Source organism: Anabrus simplex, chromosome 2 (assembly GCF_040414725.1).
Source record: "Anabrus simplex isolate iqAnaSimp1 chromosome 2, ASM4041472v1, whole genome shotgun sequence".
Lineage (NCBI taxonomy): Eukaryota > Metazoa > Arthropoda > Insecta > Orthoptera > Tettigoniidae > Anabrus > Anabrus simplex.
In genome coordinates, this window is record NC_090266.1 from 972,815,130 (window position 1) to 972,836,414 (window position 21,285).

Sequence of the window (21,285 nt, forward strand, 5' to 3'; positions counted from 1 at the left end):
TACCGGGAATCGAACCCAGACCCCTGAGGATGGCAACTAATAGCACTAACCGTTACGCTACAGAGGCGGACATTCACAGTTAACACTTTATAAGTATCTGCCGGGCAGTATCCAGTATTCGGGAGATAGTAGGTTCGAATCCCACTGTCGGCAGCCCTGAAGATGGTTTTCCGTGGTTTCCCAGTTTCACACCAGGCAAATGCTGGGGCTGTACCTTAATTAAGGCCACGGCCGCTTCCTTCCCAGTCCCAGCCCTTTCCTGTCCCATCGTCGCCATAAGACCTACCTGTGTCGGTGCGACGTAAAGCCAATAGCAAAAAAAAAAGTATCTGCAAACACGAGATTACAAAACTTAATCGCTTAAGGTACAGTGTTCGCGGAGAACTGGCGATGAACTGAACGGAACAGAACAGAACACAGAAGTCGCTAGCTACCAGCTGCCGGGTCCGAAACTTGTCTGGCTAATGACGTCATAGCGTCCGACTGGCAGCCACAAGGCGGCAGCGCTCGCATGAAAGAAGCGGGCCAGCCCTTATTATACAGAGTGTATCCGTGATGATGATACGAACTTTCAGGTATGATGAAGGACGGCAAATGGACCAATTTGCGATAATGAACCATATTCCGGAAACGATCGAGTCAAAAATCAAGCAAAAAATTCTACTCATTTAATTCTGTTTACCTGCACACGTCTCACAAGCTGCTTTATTTACAACACATGTTCGTAATGGCGTCCACCTGCGTCAATGCAGGCATGGCATCGTCGCAAGAAGTTCTGTCGTACCCGTTCGAATATCCCCGGTGTCGTTTGAACAGCGTCGCAGGCAGCGAGAATTCTTGCCAAGAGATCCTCTTCAGTCTCGACAGGTGTCTCATTACACAAGGCGTTTCACATGGCCCCACAAGAAGAAATAAGGTGGAGTGAGATCAGGAGATCGAGTGGCCACGAAACAGGACCTCCTCTTCCTATCCACTTTGCAGGGAATGTCCGATCCAGGTGTTCACGAACTCTCAGTTCAAAGTGACCTGGGGCTCCATCATGTTGGAACCACATCCGTTGACAAAGAGCAAGTGGGATGTGTTCCAGGAAGGTGGGTAGTACGTCATTGAGCACCATTGTGTACACTGCTGCACTTGGGCGGGGAGGAAGAAGAAATGAGACTACTACGTAATTATTGACTATACCGGCCCACACGTTGACTGAAAGTTTGTGCTGATGGCTCTTCACAACTGTAGCGTGGGGATTCTCATCGGCTCAAACATGACTATTGTGGCTATTCAGCATTCCGTCTCTGGTGGAACAGGCTTCATTTGTGAAAAGCACATAAGCAGGAAAGTGAGGATCGATCGCAAGGCACTGCAAGACCCATTGGCTGAACACGACTCGAGGTGCGAAGTCAGCATGACTCAGAGCCTGCACTTTCTGTGGATGGTAGGTGTGTAGCTGCATTTCACGTAATACTCGCCACACAGTCATATGCGAAACATTCAATTCACGTGCAACTGCTTGAGTGCTGATTGCAGGCGCCTCATCCACGCTAGCAAGCACTGCATCTTCTAAGTCGGGAGTCCGTGTAATTCGTCGTCCTCCTCGGTCATTGTACTGTGGCACCAATTGCCCTGTTTCACAGTCGTGGAAATATGGTGTGAGCCGCATGGATATTTGGTCCTGTACAACCGTTCGACTTCTCTGCTGCTTCTACTCTATGTGCTTGCCCATACACGAACACCATATCTGCAAGTTTCGTAACCTGTTACAACTCCATTTGGATAGGGCTGATCAGCGTACCACTTCAACCCATAAACACAGACTGAAGCCTATAGTACACACATCGCACACCGATCACGTCAGTACAAAGTACGCCATCTGCGTTGGAATCGTTGAGATATTATCCTAGCCTCTACTGCTCGTCGGGATTGTCTCGCCTATTGTATTCTTAGCACATGTAGTGTACAGTACAGTCGGAGGTATAGATGGGAGCTCAAGAGAAGAGTTTCGCTAGGAATGTGGCCGGGAATGCGTTAGTCCTCGCTTCGCCCCTCGTCCCTGGCTTATCGTCACCAAGCTGGTGTATGTACTTGCGTTTCTGAAAACGTTCGCCCTCGCAGTCGCAGTGTCCTCATGTGGTCTCCTCCTGCAAGGCACTTGATGTATTTTTGTATACCGCAGGTGGGCTAAATTATTCATTTATTAATAGACTACATCTGACCAGCGAAATATTAAGACAAGGCAGTTTCCAACTAACAGTAATCTAGGTTAATATCCAGTGACACTGGGAATTTATGCCATCTTCAGAATTAGATTTTATCACTGGCAGAGTCCATCTTCAAGATGAAAATCGAAAGAGCTTCTGTTATTATTTTTTTATTTTAATGTATATACTGTATTAATTATTATAAGACTTTTTACATATTTTTACAAAATGATCGCCAACGTCCGATGACGGTTACATTACTAGAAGAAGACGATATTTATTTCCTGTATTTCAAATGTAGTAATTTTCATGAAGTGAGCTAAAGGCAGGTCAATTTCGTTCGTCAGTGTGCCGAGTTACGAATGCATTCTCTCTCAAACACATATCCCGGCAAGTTCGTTACGTGAAGAAAATAATAATAATAATAATAATAATAATAATAATAATAATAATAATAATAATAATAATAAACCAGATTGAATATGTGCGCGTATAACAATTTTATGATTACAATCCAATCATTCAACTCATCCAGACATGCAGTCAGTCATTCACTCATTCAGCCATTCAGTTAATATATACTGTCTATTGTAAGCTAAGGAGAAATATGTTCGGACTCTTAAAACAAATTACACTAATAATAGGAGTACCGGTAAGATACGTGTTGTCCTAGACAATATAACACTGTTAATGTTTAGCCTCTTCAGTCCTGAGGTACACATATGTTTACAAAACTATGAAATAAAATAACATTTAAAACAATAGTCTGTAGGCCTAAATTACCTTAATCAATCCTTGTGTCTCTATGTCACTTTTCTTGATAGGTAAAACTATGAAATAAAATTACATTTGAAACAATAGACTGTAGGCCTAAATTACCATCATCAATCCTTGTTTCTTGGTGACACACAAAACTATGAAATAATATTTAAAACAATAGACTGTAGACCTAAATTATCTTAATCAATCCTTGTGTCCCTATGTCACTTTTCTTGATAGGCAAAACTATGAAATAAAATAACATTTAAAACAATAGACTGTAGGCCTAAATTATCTTAATCAATCCTTGTGTCCCTATGTCACTTTTCTTGGTGACACACAACACTATGAAATAAAATAACATTTAAAACCACAGTATGTAGGCCTAAATTAGCTTAATCAATCCATGTGTCCCTCTGTCACTTTCCTTGATAGGCAAAACCATGAAATAAAATAATATTTGAAACAATAGTCTGTAGGCCTAAATTATCTTCATCAATCCTTGTGTCCCTATGTCACTTTTCTTGGTGACACACAAAACTGAATGAGGGTCCCGGGTTCGATTACCGGCCGGGTCGGGGATTTTAACCTTCATTGGTTAATTCCATTGGCTCGGGGGCTGGGTGTTTGTGCTGTCCTCAACATCCCTGCAACTCACACACCACACATAACACTATCCTCCACCACAATAATACGCAGTTACCTTCACATGGCAGATGCCGCCCAACCTCATCGGAGCGTCTGCCACACGAAATTATTATTATTATCACATTCTTGGATAACATGTCTGATAACCTCCCTAGCTTCGCTGTGGATAGTCTTTCCTTTCTTCCGGCAGGGTTCCATAATAGTAATACAAAGTAGCACTATAGGTAACATAAATGTTTTATAACACAGTTATGTAAGTCTCAGTATATAAATCGCTGTAAAACACTTACAACACACAGACAAGATCAACACTACCGAATTGTTCGACTGGCCATTTGTATCATCAGAGTGAGACTGGCTGCTGGCTGGCTGACGATACTTTTAGGAAGAGCCATAGCCGAGACGACAGAGAGAGAAAGCTGCTCCCCCGTGTCCCACCTCACGTCCCGCTAGTCTTCTCTTCAGCTCGCATCTATATTAGACCTATTTTTATTGTAACGTTTGACTGCCGGCCGCAGTGATGTAGTGGATACGGCATTGGTCCACTAATCCCAAGTTAACGGATTCAAACCCGACTGAGGTCGGTGGCTTTCAAGGGTGTTTAAAGGTGACAACCCCATGTCATTGGCTTTCGGCACGTTAAAGAACTACCGCGGGACAAAATACCGACACCCCGGCGTCCGTTAAGAACGCACGGACGTTAAACAACTTGGATTATTAATAACATTGGACTCAAACGTTTCCGGACTACGGTTCCTTATCTCAAATTCATCCATTTGCCATCATCAATCATCCTTGAAAGTTTGTAATATCATCACGGATACACCCTGTATGGTCCTGGGTGAATATACAAACACAATTTTCGTCTTAATTCCTATAAGCACTAAATACACACACATCATTCGTTCATGTATTTGCCTAACAGAAACTATGTTGCGTGGTATGATGTTCCCGATGAACAGTCTTACCTAACACTCTTCCTTCCCCTTCTTACAAACAGTCCCCCTTGGAATTCCATTTCGTTCACTATGTTGTTTCTAAGGAGTCCCTGGCCTGTCAAATGAGAGTGGGACTCCGCCATTGCCATACTCCAAGGCTTACTTAAAACGTTCTGGCCGTGCTCGATAACTTTTATGTAATTGTTTATACGTCCGACTCGTTGGCTGAATGGTCAGTGCACTGGCCTTCGGTTCAGAGGGTCCCGGGTTCGATTCCCGGCCGGGTCGGGGATTTTAACCTTCATTGCTAAATTCCAATGGCCCGGAGGCTGGGTGATCGTGTTGTCCCCAACATTTCTACAACTCACACATGACACATAACACTATCTTCCACCACAATAACACGCAGTTACCTACACGGCAGATGCCGCCCACCCTCTTCGGAGGGTCTGCCTGACAAGGGCTGCACTCGGCTAGCAATAACCACACGAAATTATTAATATTGTTTATACAAATATCCCAGGGGTTAGGGACCGTCGGTGGATTTTATAGTCATAGATGCCTGATAACACAAGGAGGCCCACGAGATTTTGCTGTCTACCGTTAGATGGCTAGACCATCCATTTGTAAGTAATTGATTGAGTAATGTTTATTTTGAAGTTTGTTAACCTGGATCTGACGATTGTTTCTTTTTAATGTGCCAAAGTTGTAAACATTTCAGCTGGTTCTTCCTCGATTGCCATCAACCTATCAGATACTTGGAAATATGTTCTCTAGGCAATTAAAAGCGGGGGTGTGTACAGGAATCCAGCCTATCAGTAAAGAGTTCTGGAAGCTTCCCCTTTTTGGTACTATAAAAGCAGGACACTTTAGGGCCGTTTTGTCTGAATTGCTCCAGTGCTTGGGAGTGCGCCGCGACCTAGGGAGGCAGGGGCGAAGCCTGCGTGAGGAAGATCCAGCAGCACAAGGTAATGACAGAATTTACCTAGACATGTGATAGCTCCTGCGGATAGTTTGAAGGGAAGGTTTCAACCCCTTTTCTTTTAATGTAATTTTGTAAAGTGGTGGTTTTAAATGTAGAATTTTCGACAAGTGTGAGGACTCTGGTTCTGATCCCTACTGGGAAATACACAATGTAAGGGAACAAAAAATGATTACCCTCTGTCGTTTCCCATTAAGCCTTGCATTGGGTCTAAAGCTTTCAACCTCTAAATTTCTTAAATTTTGTCTTGGCATTAACGTTTCTCCGTTAGTCACCCCCGTGTAGTATAGGATTAACCTCTGTATCTTCGGGCAGGAAGCCCACTTTGGGTGTTTCGCCTCCTTGCGTTTTGTTTATGGCCGGTTATGTGCAACCATTTCCTTTGTCCATTAAGGCCATGTAGTATGGGCAATTATGCCCCTGTTTATTCGTTAACTGTTTCTGCGTCTTGCTCCCCGTTAGGAACAGTGCTTAATGTTGTTGTAATTATGGAGTAATTGATGAACACTCTAAAGTGAGGACACCTGATGGGTTTCCTAATGTAATTGCTGTGTATTATTGGAAGATGACTACCTCGGCGAGGCTAGACTGTAGTTTTTCAGAGTTCAGACTCCTGATTAATATACCTTCTTGGAGCAAATCCTGCTCTTATAAAATATTAGTACCTGTCAAGAGCAGTAATGTTCTTTTCTATGTAAATCAGCAAATTGATAATTATCTCAAGTTTTGTACCTGACGTTTGGACTTCTGAGTCCCTGTTATTTTTTAAAATAACGAGCTCGTTAATAATCTGTTCACCTGGTGATTTGGCCGTGCGGTTAGAGGCACGCAGCTGTGAGCTTACACCTGGGAGATAGTGGGTTCGAATCCCACTGTCGGCAGCCCTGAAGATGGTTTTCCATGGTTTCCCATTTTCACACCAGGCAAATGCTGGGGCTGTACCTTAATTAAGGCCACGGCCGCTTCCTTCCCACTCCTAGCCATTTCCTATCCCATTGTCGCAATAAGACATGTCTGTGTCGGTGCGACGTAAAGCCACTAGCAAAAAAAATCTGTTCTATTTGCTTGTTTTTCATTCAGATTGTCTGTCTCTGTATTTTAACAAAAGGAAGGAAATAAAATGTCCAAATTGGTTGTGTTAAGTTCTGCTCTAGCAAATTCCTTGTCCAGCCACTCAACCCATACGCGTCTTATCCCTCTGTGAACAACGGACACCCCGTAACACTTAATATGAATTTGAAAGTCATTGGGCTTATACCCGGTCCTTCAGAACTATTCACCAGCGTAAACAGATTAATACTGTAGATGAAAGCTGGCTGTTTCAATTTCTCACATAATTCTTGAATACCTTAGAATTAATGGTTTGCCTTCACATGTTCTGTTTCTAAAATTTGGAGCCAAAGTTTTGCTCCTTAGAAATCGGAACGTTTTCCAACGTCTCCTGAACGGAACCAAATTAGGGAATAATTCTAAGAAGTATGTACGAAAATTGTTTAGATTTGGAAATAATAAGTGGAGATAAAGCTGGAAAGAGAGCTCAAATTCTTCGAATTGACTTAACAACATCCGATAAAATATTTCCATTTTTTAAGATACGTCAGTTTCCAATTCGCTTGACATTTTGTATCACGATCAATAAACCTCAAGGGACGAGAAGGTCTCTACTTACCTCAGTCAATTTTCAGCCATGGCCAGGTAAATGTTGCGAAGTCAAGAGAGCGATATTTTAAAGTAATTATACTGCCAAAAGGTAATTGTACAGGGAATGCCCCGAGCAAGTTGCTGCGTGGTTTGGGTCACGTAGCTATCAGCTTGCATTCGGGAGATAGTGGGTTTGAACTCCATTGTTGGCAGCCCTGAAGTTGGTTTTCCGTGGTTTCCCATTTTCACACCAGGCAAATTCTGGGCCTGTACTTTAATTAAGGCCACGGTCGTTTCTTTCCCACTTCTAGCCATTTCCTACCCCATCGTCACCGTAAGACTTTCCTGTGCTGTGCGACATAAATAAAATTGTAAGAGAATAAAAACCAAGGAATGTCGTATATAAGGGAATCCTTCAATAAATATTTACCCCATACCCCGTCATGTCTTGACGGGTTTCAGCTAGTTATTGTTACTTTAGAATTGGCTTTACGTCGCACCGTCACATATAGCCTTGTGGCGACGAAGGGATAGGAAAGGGATGGGAGTGAGAAGGAGGCTACCGTGGCCCTAATTAAGGAACAGTCCCAGCCTGGTGTGAGAATGGGAAACCACGGAAGACCATCTTCAGGGCTGCCGACAGTGGAGTTTGACCCAACTCTCCCCCAGAATGCAAGCACAGAGCTGCGTACCGAGGCTTACTTAAAACGTTCTGGCCGTGCTCGACATCTTTTATGTAAATGTTTATACATAGTCCCAGTGAAAATCTCTTTTCTAATGGATTATTATTATTATTATTATTATTATTATTATTATTATTATTATTATTATTATTATTATTATTATTATTATTATTGTTGTTGTTGTTGTTGTTACGGAGATATCCGTGGTAGTTAGAGGTGAAAGAAGGTGCGGGCTGGAATAGGTCTCAACTACAGAATTAAAGTTAATTTAAAACTTTAACAAAGGTTATATTTTCTTTTCAAAATCAACAATTAACAGAGTATAACAGGTACCAAGCAGCAGATCAACGAATTAACAATTTACAATTTGTTACAAGATTTGGGCTTCGAGCCCCAAGTCTAATTTCTGAGCCCACAGCTCACAACCACCATTGCTAAAGGGCAGAAAACCCCTAAGTACAAGGAGCACTTGCTCCTAATTACAATGTTAAGGAAAAGAGCAGACCCGCTCTCAATTTTACAAGCCTATCAAAGGCTACAACTAACTTCATTTCTATCTGCCCTTAAGGCACACAAGGAAACAGGGGTAATTAATACCCAACCTACGGGGCCTTCGCATGAAGAAAACAAAACAGGTTAAGAAAATGGCCCAAAATACAAAATGAATGGAGGCGATAACTTGCACTCCTACACCAAGTTTTGTCTAAAACCTATGTGGCGCTAGGCCGATCATACAGGGGCTAATCCCAAGCTAGGGAGGTGACACGTATGAGAAAACTTTACTATATTAAAGAAGAGAAGAACGGTTATGAAAACGTAGTCACCTGCTTTTTCAAAAATGAAGGGGAGTTCGAGAGGGTGAAGCATTCTCTATCCCCGCTTTACAGATTTGTAATTTATAGATAGACAGAAAAGAATTTACATTTTAAAAAGGTAGGTTACATACTACAGGTTCCGAACCCTCCCCGAGAGTTAAACTGCTGAGCTAGCAAGAAATGAAGATGTTAACAGGCCATTACCTTGTAGATGAACTGCTGCTTGAAGAAAGAGGCGCTTCCCGCCCCCTGCTACATATTCACACACTAAGAGAGATGTTACTGAAGTGGCCCCGAGACAAGAAAATCAGCAGTTTTTATACCCTCGTGGAGAATTCGAGACCTTTCAAGAATGAGTAGACACACCCCCTCAATTTTATTGGGTCGCTAAAAGTTACACATCAGCATCGAGAAAGAAAGACACTATTGGTCAGAAATTAATTACAAAAATTAGTTATTGGTTAAATTCAAAACAGGCGGAAAGAAAGGTTAACTGTTGCCAACCCCCAAACCACAGAACAAAATTTAGTAAAAACAAAACTTATGAATGCTAAATTTCTTCAAGAAAGTTCATTCCTTTATACCAGAGTGCGTTATCAAAGTTTTGGTAGAGACATCTGTTAGAGAATGTCCAAACTTCTTGATACGGAGCAAACAAACACAAATCAAAATAGACACAGTTCAGAACACATCAAAATTACCAAATTTACAGTAGTGACTTCTTCCGAGAAACCGTTGAGTTAATACAGTTTGTTAAAGTTCAGGCTTTCTCCTGTAGAGAAGTTTCAACTGGCGCAATATTTGAATTTGCGGCGTGGAGGTGTACCGCCCGGTATTATTATTATTATTATTATTATTATTATTATTATTATTATTATTATTATTATTATTATTATTATTCGAATAACTCTTTTGAGGGTACGATAAATCAACTTTCGTTACTTTTCTTTGCATTTAACTTTTTTCGTTTCCAAACTTCCTTCATTTTCTGAGAATGTTGTTCCTTTTCCACTTGAGTCCATTTTCTTCCAGTTGTTAATTTATTTCTCTCCTGAAATCCTGCCTTTAGTGTTAGTTCCCTGAAACGTGTTCTGTTTTCTATGGTATCTATTTTACTTCCAGCGTTTTTCATATACTTGTCAATTGCAATGAACCACGTTGGCTTGGATTTGTAACCGTTCAAAAAGTTGAAGGTTTGTTTAGTTTGCTGTTATTCATTCTATAAATGTGTCCAAAAAAGCGGAGTCTTCTTTTCCTCATTGCAGTTGTAGTTTTTCAACTTTTAAATATAGCTCTCTATTTGATCGTAGTCTAAATTCGGTATTGTTGTTTCTTATAAGTCCCAGTATTTTTTTCAAAATTCTTCTTTCAGCTTTTCCTAATTTTTCAAGATCCCCAATTCTTGTAAATTTAAGGGGTTCTGCTGCATATAAAATATGATAATGTCTTAATTTCAAGTTGTAGGATATATATTTCTTTTGGTATATACTTTTTGTCATATGAAACATCGTTTCCATTTTGTTTACTCTTATATCTACAGCTACCATTTCTTTTGTGTTATTTGTTATCCATTCTCCCACGTATTTAAAGCAATCTGTCCGAGATGTTATGTTATTGTTAATTGTGATATTTTCAGGGGTATTAATTATGATTGTCATGAACTTTGTTTTCTCAAATGATATTTGCAATCCTATTTTGGCCGCTTGTTTCTCTAATTCTCGTATTTGTTCTTGAGCATTATCTAATGAGTCTGTAATTAACGCCATGTCATCTGTGAAAGGTAAACAATCTACCGGTGTAATGATTTTATTTGGATTTCTTCCTAGTTGAACACCTTTAGTATTGATGGCTTTCCTCCATTCTCGAACTACCTTCTCTAATGCACAATTGAAGAGTAGAGGTGACAAACCATCTCCCTGTCGTACACCTGATCTTATTTCAATTGGTTTTGAGAGTTTTCCCAAAAAATTTACATTGGATGTTGTGTTTGTTAATGTTGCTTTAATTATTTCAATTGTTTTATTATCAAGTCCAAATTCCTTTAAAATATCAAATAGAGTATTTCTATCAATCATAGGCCTTTTTAAAGTCTACAAAAGTGTTTACAAATTTAGAGTTTCTGATCTTCCTCATAACTATTATGTTATTTAGATTTTAAATTTATTCTGAACATGACCTTCCCTTTCTAAATCCTGCTGATACTATCCTAATTGTGGGTCTAGTGTTTCTTCAGCTCTTTTTAAGATTGCCTTGGCAAAATCTGATATGTAATTAGTCAAAGGGAAAATCCCCTGTAGTTGTTAGAGTCTGATTTATTCCCCTTTTTGTTTAGCGGATATATTAATGTTGAGGTCCATCCTGCTGGTAAAGTGCCTGTTGTCCAGATTTCTTCGATGATTTCTGTTAAACATTGTATCACATTGTCACTAGAATATTTTCACAATTCAGCAGCTCTATTATCTTCCCAAGGTGCTTTATTAATTTTAAGTTCATTTATGATTTCTATGATTTCCTCTTTTGTTGGTGGTTTTGAGTCTGGTTGTATTGTTGTTGTATTATCATAATTAAATTTCTGTTCTGGTGGATCGCTGTTATATAGTTCTTCGAAGCATTCTGCAAGAATACTACAATTTCCTGTGTTATTATAATAAATTTTCTGGGTTTTTGGATCTCTGAAATGTAAACTCGGTGGTGTGTATTTCCTTATGTTGGTTTTAAATGCTTGTAAAAGTCTCTTGTTTTTCTGTTTGAAGTCCAATTCCATTGCTGCTAGCTGGTCTTTCATATGTTGTGTTTTTATCTCTTTGAGGCCTTTTGATGCAGCCTTCCTGGCTTCTATGAAGTTGTTTCTATTTTTATCATTTTTGTTTGCTTTCCGTATGTTCCAAGCTCGTTGTCTTTTTAGAACTGATTGATCACATTCATCATTCCACCAAGAATGTTTTCTTTTCTTTTTAAGAAGAATAGTTTCTTTTGCTGTCTGTAAAATGTCCTTTTGAAGTTGTACCCATTTTTAGGTGTCCTTTTCTTCCGAGAGTATTTTGAAACTATTTTCTTTGGCTTAGTTTTTTGTACGTCGAACTTTTTAGGTTGATATTGATCCTTTTTTCTACTTATTGTTTTAATTTTGAATTTAATGATTGATAGTGGTCTGAATCCAAACTGATACTCTTAGCAACCTTTACATTAAGTGTCTCTGGTGCAGACTGTCTACTTATGGCAACATGGTCAAGTTGTTTCTCACCGTAGAGTGGATTTGGGGAGACCCATGTAGTCTCTTTTCTAGGACGTATTTTAAAGAATGTAGATTTTAGGACGATATTATGTTCTCTGCACAGGCTAATGAGTTTTTCTCCTTTAGCATTTGTTCTTCGATGAGCAGGGAATTTACCTACTATAGATCGATAACAACGTTCTTTGCCGATTTGAGCATTAAAATCTCCAAGCAATATTATTGTGTTTTTGGATGGAATTTATTCTAAGGTGTTTGAAACTTCTTGCCAAAATGTTTCTGTTTGTTCTTTCTGGGTTTCCTTTTTTTCATTTGTAGGTGCATGTACATTTACAATAGTGTAGACTTTATTCGTTGATTTAAAAGTTAGCGTGGAAAGTCTTTTATTAGGAGATTTAAACTTGTTATAGAATCTAGTATATTCTTTATCAAAAAGCTGGTTCTATTCCTGTGATTATAGTATATTCTTGTTTACAATAATTACAACCTGTTCCATATTGAGGTACAATCTTCATAACTCTTTTTTCCTGGTTTTCTCTTAAATATCCTGAATCCCTCTGAGTCAAAGTGATTTTCATCAGTATATCTTGAAGTGCTGTTATCAAAATGTTTTTAACTCTTAAAAAATCGGTCATGTTTTAAGTTTTCCTGTCTTTAAAAGTGAGTTCACATTAAAAGTAGCTAAATCATTTGTTTCTGTGCCTAATTTTGTATGATTGTTGCTTAAGGCAGGTTTCAGGATGCTCCAACTCATCCTTTGCAAATTATTATTATTATTATTATTATTATTATTATTATTATTATTATTATTATTGGCTGAACGGTCAGCGTACTGGCTTTCGGTTCAGAGGGTCCCGGGTTCGATTCCCGGCCGGGTCGGGGATTTTAACCTTAATTGGTTAATGCCAGCGGCACGGGGGCTGGGTGTAAGTTATGTGTTGTCTTCATCATCATTTCATCCTTATCACGACGCGCAGGTCGCCTACGGGAGTCAAATAGAAAGACCTGCACTGGCGAGCCTAACCCGTCATGGGATATCCCGGCACTAAAAGCCATACGACACTTCACATTTCTTCTTCTTCTTCTTCTTCTTCTTCTTATTATTATTATTATTATTATTATTATTATTATTATTATTATTATTATTATTATTATTATTATTATTATTATTATTATTTCGTGGAATAGTATACAATATAAGGATCGAAGAAAGCAGAAAAGAATTTTGTTAAGAAAATGGCCTATTTTATAAAGGCAAGGTTGGCCATATAAAAGAGAGAAATGACCTTCGGGTGATGATAACTGTAAGATCTATAAATACGCTAGCTCTACGTGCGATGGTAGAATGTTTTCACAAAATAACAAAATCTGATTGAAATGCATGATAACTGTTGTACCCGTCTTTATTGAGAAATAGCAAATATAACTCCACTCGCTGTTGTATTCTTGGGTTCTGCATAGTGATAGAAATGTTACATGGATATTGTGTCACTTCTTTTGACTTATCCCGTGTGCCCATCACTCTTTTGTCCTGCAGTGCTTATGAACATTCAAAGCTGTCTCACTAACAACGGAAAGATAATTCATTTCCCTCTATATTTATTTAAAATGGTATTTTTTTACGAATGAATAGTGGAGATCATAAGGCAGGCGTTTTCTGACACACTAAAGAAATTATCTTATTCATCTAATGTGGATTCATAACCATATATCGCTATAAGGAGGGGCTGCCTGGCCGACGCTGTAAAGGCGCGCTCGGTGCACCAAGCAGGACGTGGCTTGGATTCCCCGTCAGGAAGTTGAAAAATTTAAGAAACGAGATTTCTACTTCCGGAGGTGTACATGGCCTGAGGTTCACTTAGCCTACCACTGTACCCCATCAAGTGTCGAGGTTACGGATAGTGGAAGCCTTCCACCCTTCCAAAAGCCTTCATAGCCTATACGGAGATGACTTTGCTTTTCATGTTGCTATAAGGAAATACATCCAGATTAGATACAGGTATAGCAAAGTCTTCTCCGTATAGGGGTACCTCTACGCCCAACTGCCTTTGCCCCCAGAAGTTAACCCGGTACTCTGATGTGGGCTGTGTGAACTCCAGGGCAGTGCTCCACTCCTGAAGTGGAAGACTCCTTTCTACACTTTTCGACTTTCTGACGGGGAATCGAATCCACGTTCTTCCGGATGAATCGAGCACGTCTTTGTTAATTGGCTAGGCAGCTCAAAGATGTTCGTAATACCTTGTTAAAAATTCTCTCAAGTGTACTAACTGAACTGTTATATAAAGGCACGTTATAATGCTATCCCAATTGTATTGTTTGGTCCGTACACAGACAAGGTAACCTTAAGAGGTAAGCAAATCGAAGGCCTCTTAAAATGTATTGTGTGCTATTTTGTTTTATTATACCTAGCCAAATCTTCCTGAGCCTCGGGGAACTTATCAATAGCTGCCTTCTTTTGGTTAAAACTAGTTTTCGCGTAGCATGACGAATCCTACCCAATACTGATTGCAGACGCCAGGCTGTGTTGTTTTGTATCTTCAGTAGCAAGTGTACATATGCTTTCTTTGGAACGGAGATTCAGATGTGTGTTATTGATCAGGCAATAATGTAGATATTCGTAACTAGCAAGATACCCGTGCTTCGCTACGGTTTTAAACTGAAAGCTATTATTCAAAGTTTTACATTTTGGAGAGTCAGCTGAGCCTGTGAAATAAGCCCTCACCACGTACGTCAAACGGTTTTGGGGGAATGATTATTTATTTTCGGATCTAACACTCATTTGAACCACATACTGAAGAAATGGAATGTTTTAAACCCTGTCTTATTTAACATCTAGGATGTAAAAGCGACCAACATGTGAAATCTTGATTTTGTACGTCGAACAGTAATGGAGGAATGAATGTTTTTATGATACAGAAGACCACCCTTCATAAACAAAATTAAGTTCGTGCCTGAAACAATTTCGGAAGAATGGATATTGTGCTTTTGAGAGTCAACCGCCATATAAACCCCTTTATGAGAGAAATATTTTGAAGTATACGATATTTTACACCTAGGACATAAAAGAAGACCCTTCTCGTAAAATTACAACATTGTAAGTCAAACGATTTTGAAGGGGCGAATACTTTCGTTTACGGGGCTAACCTCATTAAACACTTTAGGAGTGGAACGTTAAAACATATCTCCTATTTCACATCTAGGATTTAAAATATATACCGCTATTTGGAATTTTGTCTTCGTACGTTAAACCGTTTCGGAGGAAGGAATTAATATATTTTTTCGGATCTTAATTCCCATTTTACTCTCTGAGCGGTTACATTTGTTTCAAACCTTCTGCTATTTAATACCTAGGATATCATTTGAAATTTTAACTCCATAATTCAAACGGCCTCATATAAATGCATATCTTTGTCATCATTCCTCACCCCCAGTCAAAACCCTCTTACGGGTGTATTGATTTAAGGCCACTTCTTATTTTTATCCTCATAAAAGAATCTAACTCATTTTACACCCCCCTTAAGTTGATTCCACCCCCTCCCCCGCCATTAAATACGTGTGTCTTGATTTTTAAAGGAGATTCCAAATACCAATTTTCTCGTCCGTAACATCCTTCGTTTTCGAGATATAAGTATCCTCAAACAAAGAATGCAACTCATTTTTCAATTCATTTATCCCTGCCCCTTATTTGGATTTTCCTAAAACAAAATAATACCTTTTTCTTTATTTTTAAAGGAGATTCCAAATACAAATTGTATTGTCTGTAACATCTTCAGTTTTTCAGTTATAAGTATCCTCATAAAAATAATTCAACCCCTTTTTTAGTCCTTTTTACAACCCCCAACCCTTAATTTTTCCGGAACAAAAAATACGTGTTACTTTATTTTTAAAAGTTTGAAAATACCCATTTTCGCGTGTGTAACATGTTACGTTTTTGAGATATACTTTAGATATTCTCATTTTAAAAATTAATCCGCTTTAACACTTTCCCTTAAGTGGATTTTCAGAAAAAAAGTTATGCGTGTTCCTTTATTTTTACAGGAGATTCCAAATACCAATCTTCACGCCTGAAACATCTTCAGTATTTGATATGCAAGTATCCTCATAAAAGGAGCTCAGCAATTTCTTCACTTCTTTTCACCCACCCCACAACCCTTAAGTGGATTTTCCGAAAACAAAAACTGCATTTTTCTTCATTTTTAAAGAAGATTCCAAGTACAAATTTTCATGGCTGTAACATCTTCAGTTTCTGAGATAGAAGTATCCTCATGAAAAGAATTCAACCATTTCTTCAGTCCATTTTACAACCTCCTTAAGTGAATTTTCCGAAAACAAAAAGTACGTGTTTCTTTATTTTAAAAGAGATTCCAAATACCAATTTTCACGTCTCTAATATCTTTAGTTTTGGAGATACCAGTATCCTAATAAAAAAAAATCAACCCCCTTATCCAGTCTTCTTTACCCTACCTTAAGACTTTTTCCTAAAACAAAAAAATACATGTTACTTTATTTTTAAATGAGATTAAAAATACCAATTTGCACGTCTGTAATATGTTAAGTTTTTGAGATATACTGTGGATATGCTCATTCCAAAATTTTACCCCCTTCAACACTTCCTCTTAAGAGGATTTTCAGAAAACAAATTATGCGCGTTTCTTTACTTTTACAGGAGATTTCAAATACCAGTCTTCACGTCTGTAACATGTTACGTTTTTGAGGTATATTGTACAAATACTAATTTTAAAAACTCGCCCCTCTTTTGTTACTCCTGTTTACCCCGTCGTTAGTAGATTTTCCAAAAATAAAAAATACGTGTTTCTTAATTTAAAACTGTTAAGTTTTTGAGATATAGATACGCTCATTTTAAAAAATTACCCCCTTTTCACCCCCTTAGCGACGGAATATGCAAAAATCCTCCCTTAGCGAGCACCTGCATTGTAATATAAATGTATCCTCAATATTTAATTTCTTTATGTCCAGTAGTTTTGGCTCGGCGATGATGAATCCGTCAGTCAGGACATGTTATTTTCTATGTATAGAGAGATTATCGTCCTGAAGATTGGTTACCTAGAAGAATAATGGACTCGGCCAGAAAATAGGAGTCCAAGGCTTCGATGGCTAGACTCAATTTTTTATGAGTTAACTAAACGAAGCCACACAGTTGATTGAACATAGAAGATTGTAGAGGCTCGTTGTTAGTACACAGTGGCTTGCAGACTGAACTTTGAAAGGTATGACAGTCTATAACGAAAACGTACGTATATATTAGCAATTATCTGCCATTATTTTGAATAAAATAGAAGAATAGCCATGTTTAGGATGTCGATTATCGACGCTAGTGTTTGGATATCGAACCTCTAGGGTGTACAACTGCACACTTTGCAGCTGCACAGTCTGAGGTATGCCGGCGGTGAAGTATGTTTCGGATTACTCTTAAAACTTAGTGTATGGATAACTGTTTTAATTATTAGATGAGAAAAATTGTTAGTTTACATTATTAGTATTGCATAAAATGAAAAATTACTGTCATTACATTTTTAAGCTCGGTGCTTCTTGAGGTGGCTCATTCTATTTTATTCAAAATAACGGCAGATAATTGCTGATATATACGTACGTCTTCGTTATAGACTGTCATACCTTTCAAAGTTCAGTCTGCAAGCCACTGTGTACTAACAACGAGCCTCTATAATCCTCTATTTTCAATCAACTCTGTGGGTTCGTTTAGTTAACTCATAAAAAATTGAGTCTAGCCACCTCGCAGATATTTAGTACGACCACGATTTTACTAATCTGATTGTAGCTACAAAATTTGAATAAATGTTCAGGTATGTTTTCAGGAGTCGTCATTTGAAAGCAAATAACGTTACCAAAACCAAACCCCAGGGAACAACAGTCTTGAAGGGCCATGGCCTACAAAGCGACCGCTGCTCATCCCGAAGGCCTGCAGATTACGAGGTGCCGTGTGGTCGGCACGACGAACCCTCTCGGCCGTTATTCTTGGCTCTTTAGACCGGATCCGCTATCTTATCGTCAGATAGCTCCTCAGTTGTAATCACGTAGGCTGGGGCCTCCGAGTAAGAGGCAGGGACGCTACCCCTACATCACGGGGCCGGCAAAATATTACACTTCTCGGAATATTTATAAATAATTGTTGTACTTGGGAGCAGAGATTTTACTGCTTGCAATTCACAGTATCTTCAAAAATATCTATTTAACCAACATACCATGGATGGATGAGTGAGAGCTTCTTTGAGACTATACACAAGCGTATTTCATGTTTTAAATTAGTACTACAATTAATGAAATACGTTCAGATACGGTGAAGGGAAGGATTTGTTAAATATTCCACCGAATGTACGAACAGAATCTATGTTCAGTAAAGGTAACATTTTGGGTACCGGTATTTTAAAGTTTAGCAGTAATAGTAAATACATGCATTGAAATCTCTAATCTTGGTTTTATTAAACGGAGAGAACATGTTCCGATAGACCCACGCATTGAAATCTCCGAAATGCGTTCTTAGTAAATTGAATATTTCCGGAAATATTCATCAGATGTGTGAACTGAAATATCTGACCTGTGATCAAGGAGCACAAAACGAAGACTTTCATACATGCCGTTATGTACCGAGGTCTCCACTTAAATGACTTTTAATCGATGTTCAGTTGCAGTATTTCTACCAACTTTCAGAATGCTGATGTAGTGTTATCGACCCACTGGAATCAATCGTGTAACAACCAACTGAAGCCAGTGATTGTTGCAAGTCAGTAAGAGTGCAATATGGCCCCCTCCGTAACATTTTAATATGAATTAGAGCCTTCTTTCCTGATTAAAACAAAAGTGAACATCCATCAGATGACTGTAATTATAATGCATATTTTTGCATCCTAGAGACTTACGTCGTACCTTCTCTCCTTGTGAACCCCAGGCCCTAGCCCGCCTCCACCTTGTGCATACATGGTAAAGGCAAGGACTCTGGCTTCTGGAATGGTGTGACTGACTGGAAAGCTCATGCAAGAGTGACCGGTTTGGACCAATGAGAAAGCGAGGTTGAGGCACGTCACGCTTAGCTCTCTTGCGCTACCTTACCAAGACGAGAGGCTCGACTCTTCAGTCTAACCGAAGACTGTGTGTGTTGAAGATAGCCCCTCTAACTTGATAGTGGCAAGTCGAGGGGCAATTTAAGCTGTGGCCAAGTACAGCCATGGCGACGGGTAAGTTACCAATGCTCATACTAACCCCTCTTGTCAGCTAACCCAATGGAGCCTAGTTCACCTAACAGATGTGCTACTGCTTCTCCTGCTTTGTGCTTCGTGAAGTGATTCGACAGTGCTGTGCTAGTGCTTAGTGACAAAATACAGTGAACTCTCTTCAGTGAATAATATCTCTCCGTCTTTTAAATTCTTGTAGTACATTGTAGTAACAGTGCATTGTTTGTTCTAAATGGCGTTTGATTGGTTAAAGTGAGTTACTTCACCAAGAGACTTCATCATATTGGAATGCTGTAAGTTCTTGTGTAAGTTACTGGGCTAGGTATAACGTATGATGGACGTATATCGGGGGTTTGCCTATATCGGCTCTTTAACTCAGTGACAAAGTGACAACAACTCTCAGATAAGCATTAGCGCGGGGCGATAAGTTCGTTAGCGTACAACTGATGACTTTCCTGATAACGGTAATTGACAACTACTGTTTCCGCACTGCGTTAATGGTAGTAAGAGCCTATAGAGGTTACAGGGGCAGAGTAAAGAGATACGTATGTCGTATTCGGTTCTCCGAATGTTTCATTCATAAAATATTAAAAGTAAAATCCGCCATGACGTTAGATCTTTGACATGATATTCCACTTCCTTCAAGTAGAATTTACGTAAACTTTTGGATCAATAACACGAAATTTATAGACTAATGATGTGAAACCAAAACAATTTTCTTTTGTATAGATAAGATGCCTATTTCCGATTTTTAAGGATCGGAGAATGCTTAAATCATAAAATCTATTACGAAAAATCCTCAATGGTCTCGGGGTTTACATAGGGTTCATAGTGTTGTAATGAGTGCATATCAGACTTCCTTAAGCAATAAGAAGTATATTAGAGGATGTCACTGATATCCAGAAAACTCATTTGGAGTAGCTTAAATCTGAGGCTGAAGGTCGGCCGGTGTGGTACATACCGTTAAGGCCGAGCAGTATGTGGAGGCGAAGGCGAAACGAGTGAAAACCCCCTCAAGCTGTTGAAATCCGTTTACCAAGAAGTGCGGAGCCAACTTTCTCTCGAGTATGGACGTGGGCGATCTGTGCCATATGTTTCATCCCTTACTCTTTCTAACATCCCCTTCGACCCAGAGTTTGATTTCATAGTGTAGTCTGTTCAGCAAACACATTAACTGTGCTAGCCTTCAGAGACATTCCTGAAATTTGCTTCACGATCAATGCATCATGTCCCGAAATACTAGTGTATTTTCGGATTACATAGTTTTTATCTGTTGGACACTTCGTTCAAATCCATCAAAATAATGCAAGACTTTATTCGATATTTATTGGAAATTTCACACGCTTCTGTAATCAGACGTAGTTCAAATAAATTATTTCCTCAGATATGATGCTTTAGACAAGACTAGATAAATAATATGCTCACCACCACGGAAAATTATTCTATAATGTGTAGGAGTAAATACGCCCACAGAGGGAAATCTATAAGAATATGGAAAGTAATGTAATATTCTCATTCGTTTGAAAGGAAAATTTTGAACTTTCGTGTTTTCAGTATTTTGAATCACTATCTCACAGTTTTCAAAATAGACATATTTTGAAGAATGTTAAAAGCTTTTGATCAAGAATTACCTAGAGAGGTTCCTTTTCAGTTAGATCCGGCATACGATTCGATTGCGAGACAGTTATCTTAGTTCATGATGACCGATTGTCCATCTCTTTCCTTCGATATACCAGTTACAGTTGGCATGATGGAGATCGTCACTTAAACCTCTACGGCTATAACTTCCGTAGTTTAAGAACTATGTCTGAAAGGAGGAAATGATTTTATCATCAGTAGACTTAGTATCTCTTTTGATATTGGTAGTTCGTGGCTGTTCTCTCTCCATAGAAATTCTACACTTTAAAAAACCTGTCGTCTGAGGATAAATCATTGACCTCAGTACTGTGAACTTGAAGATCCTCACCACTTGATAATAATCGAGGTGTATTTTACGACCATAACTCTTTCAATTCTTTTATGGAAGTAGAACAACGTGATGGACCTCGTATTTCTTGCCGTGCTGTGAACGTGACCATGTAGACTTTCATAATTTCAAAATTATCTTCATTTTGTTTCATTTTACGACTAATCGTTTCGAAATCTCCCTTCGAGAATTCGAACGGAACCCACCGCTTTGTTTGC

The 21,285-nt window shown here is 38.9% G+C and overlaps 1 protein-coding gene across 1 annotated transcript in view; it reads left to right on the forward strand.

Moving 5' to 3' along the window:
• The first annotated feature begins 19,024 nt into the window (after positions 1–19,024).
• dpy (dumpy) overlaps positions 19,025–21,285 on the forward strand; it is a 562,668-nt gene continuing 560,407 nt past the window's right edge. Inside the window, 1 exon segment of the mRNA XM_068226068.1 lies at positions 19,025–19,104. Within this exon segment, the coding sequence (XP_068082169.1) occupies positions 19,095–19,104 (10 nt within the window). The 5' untranslated portion in view covers positions 19,025–19,094.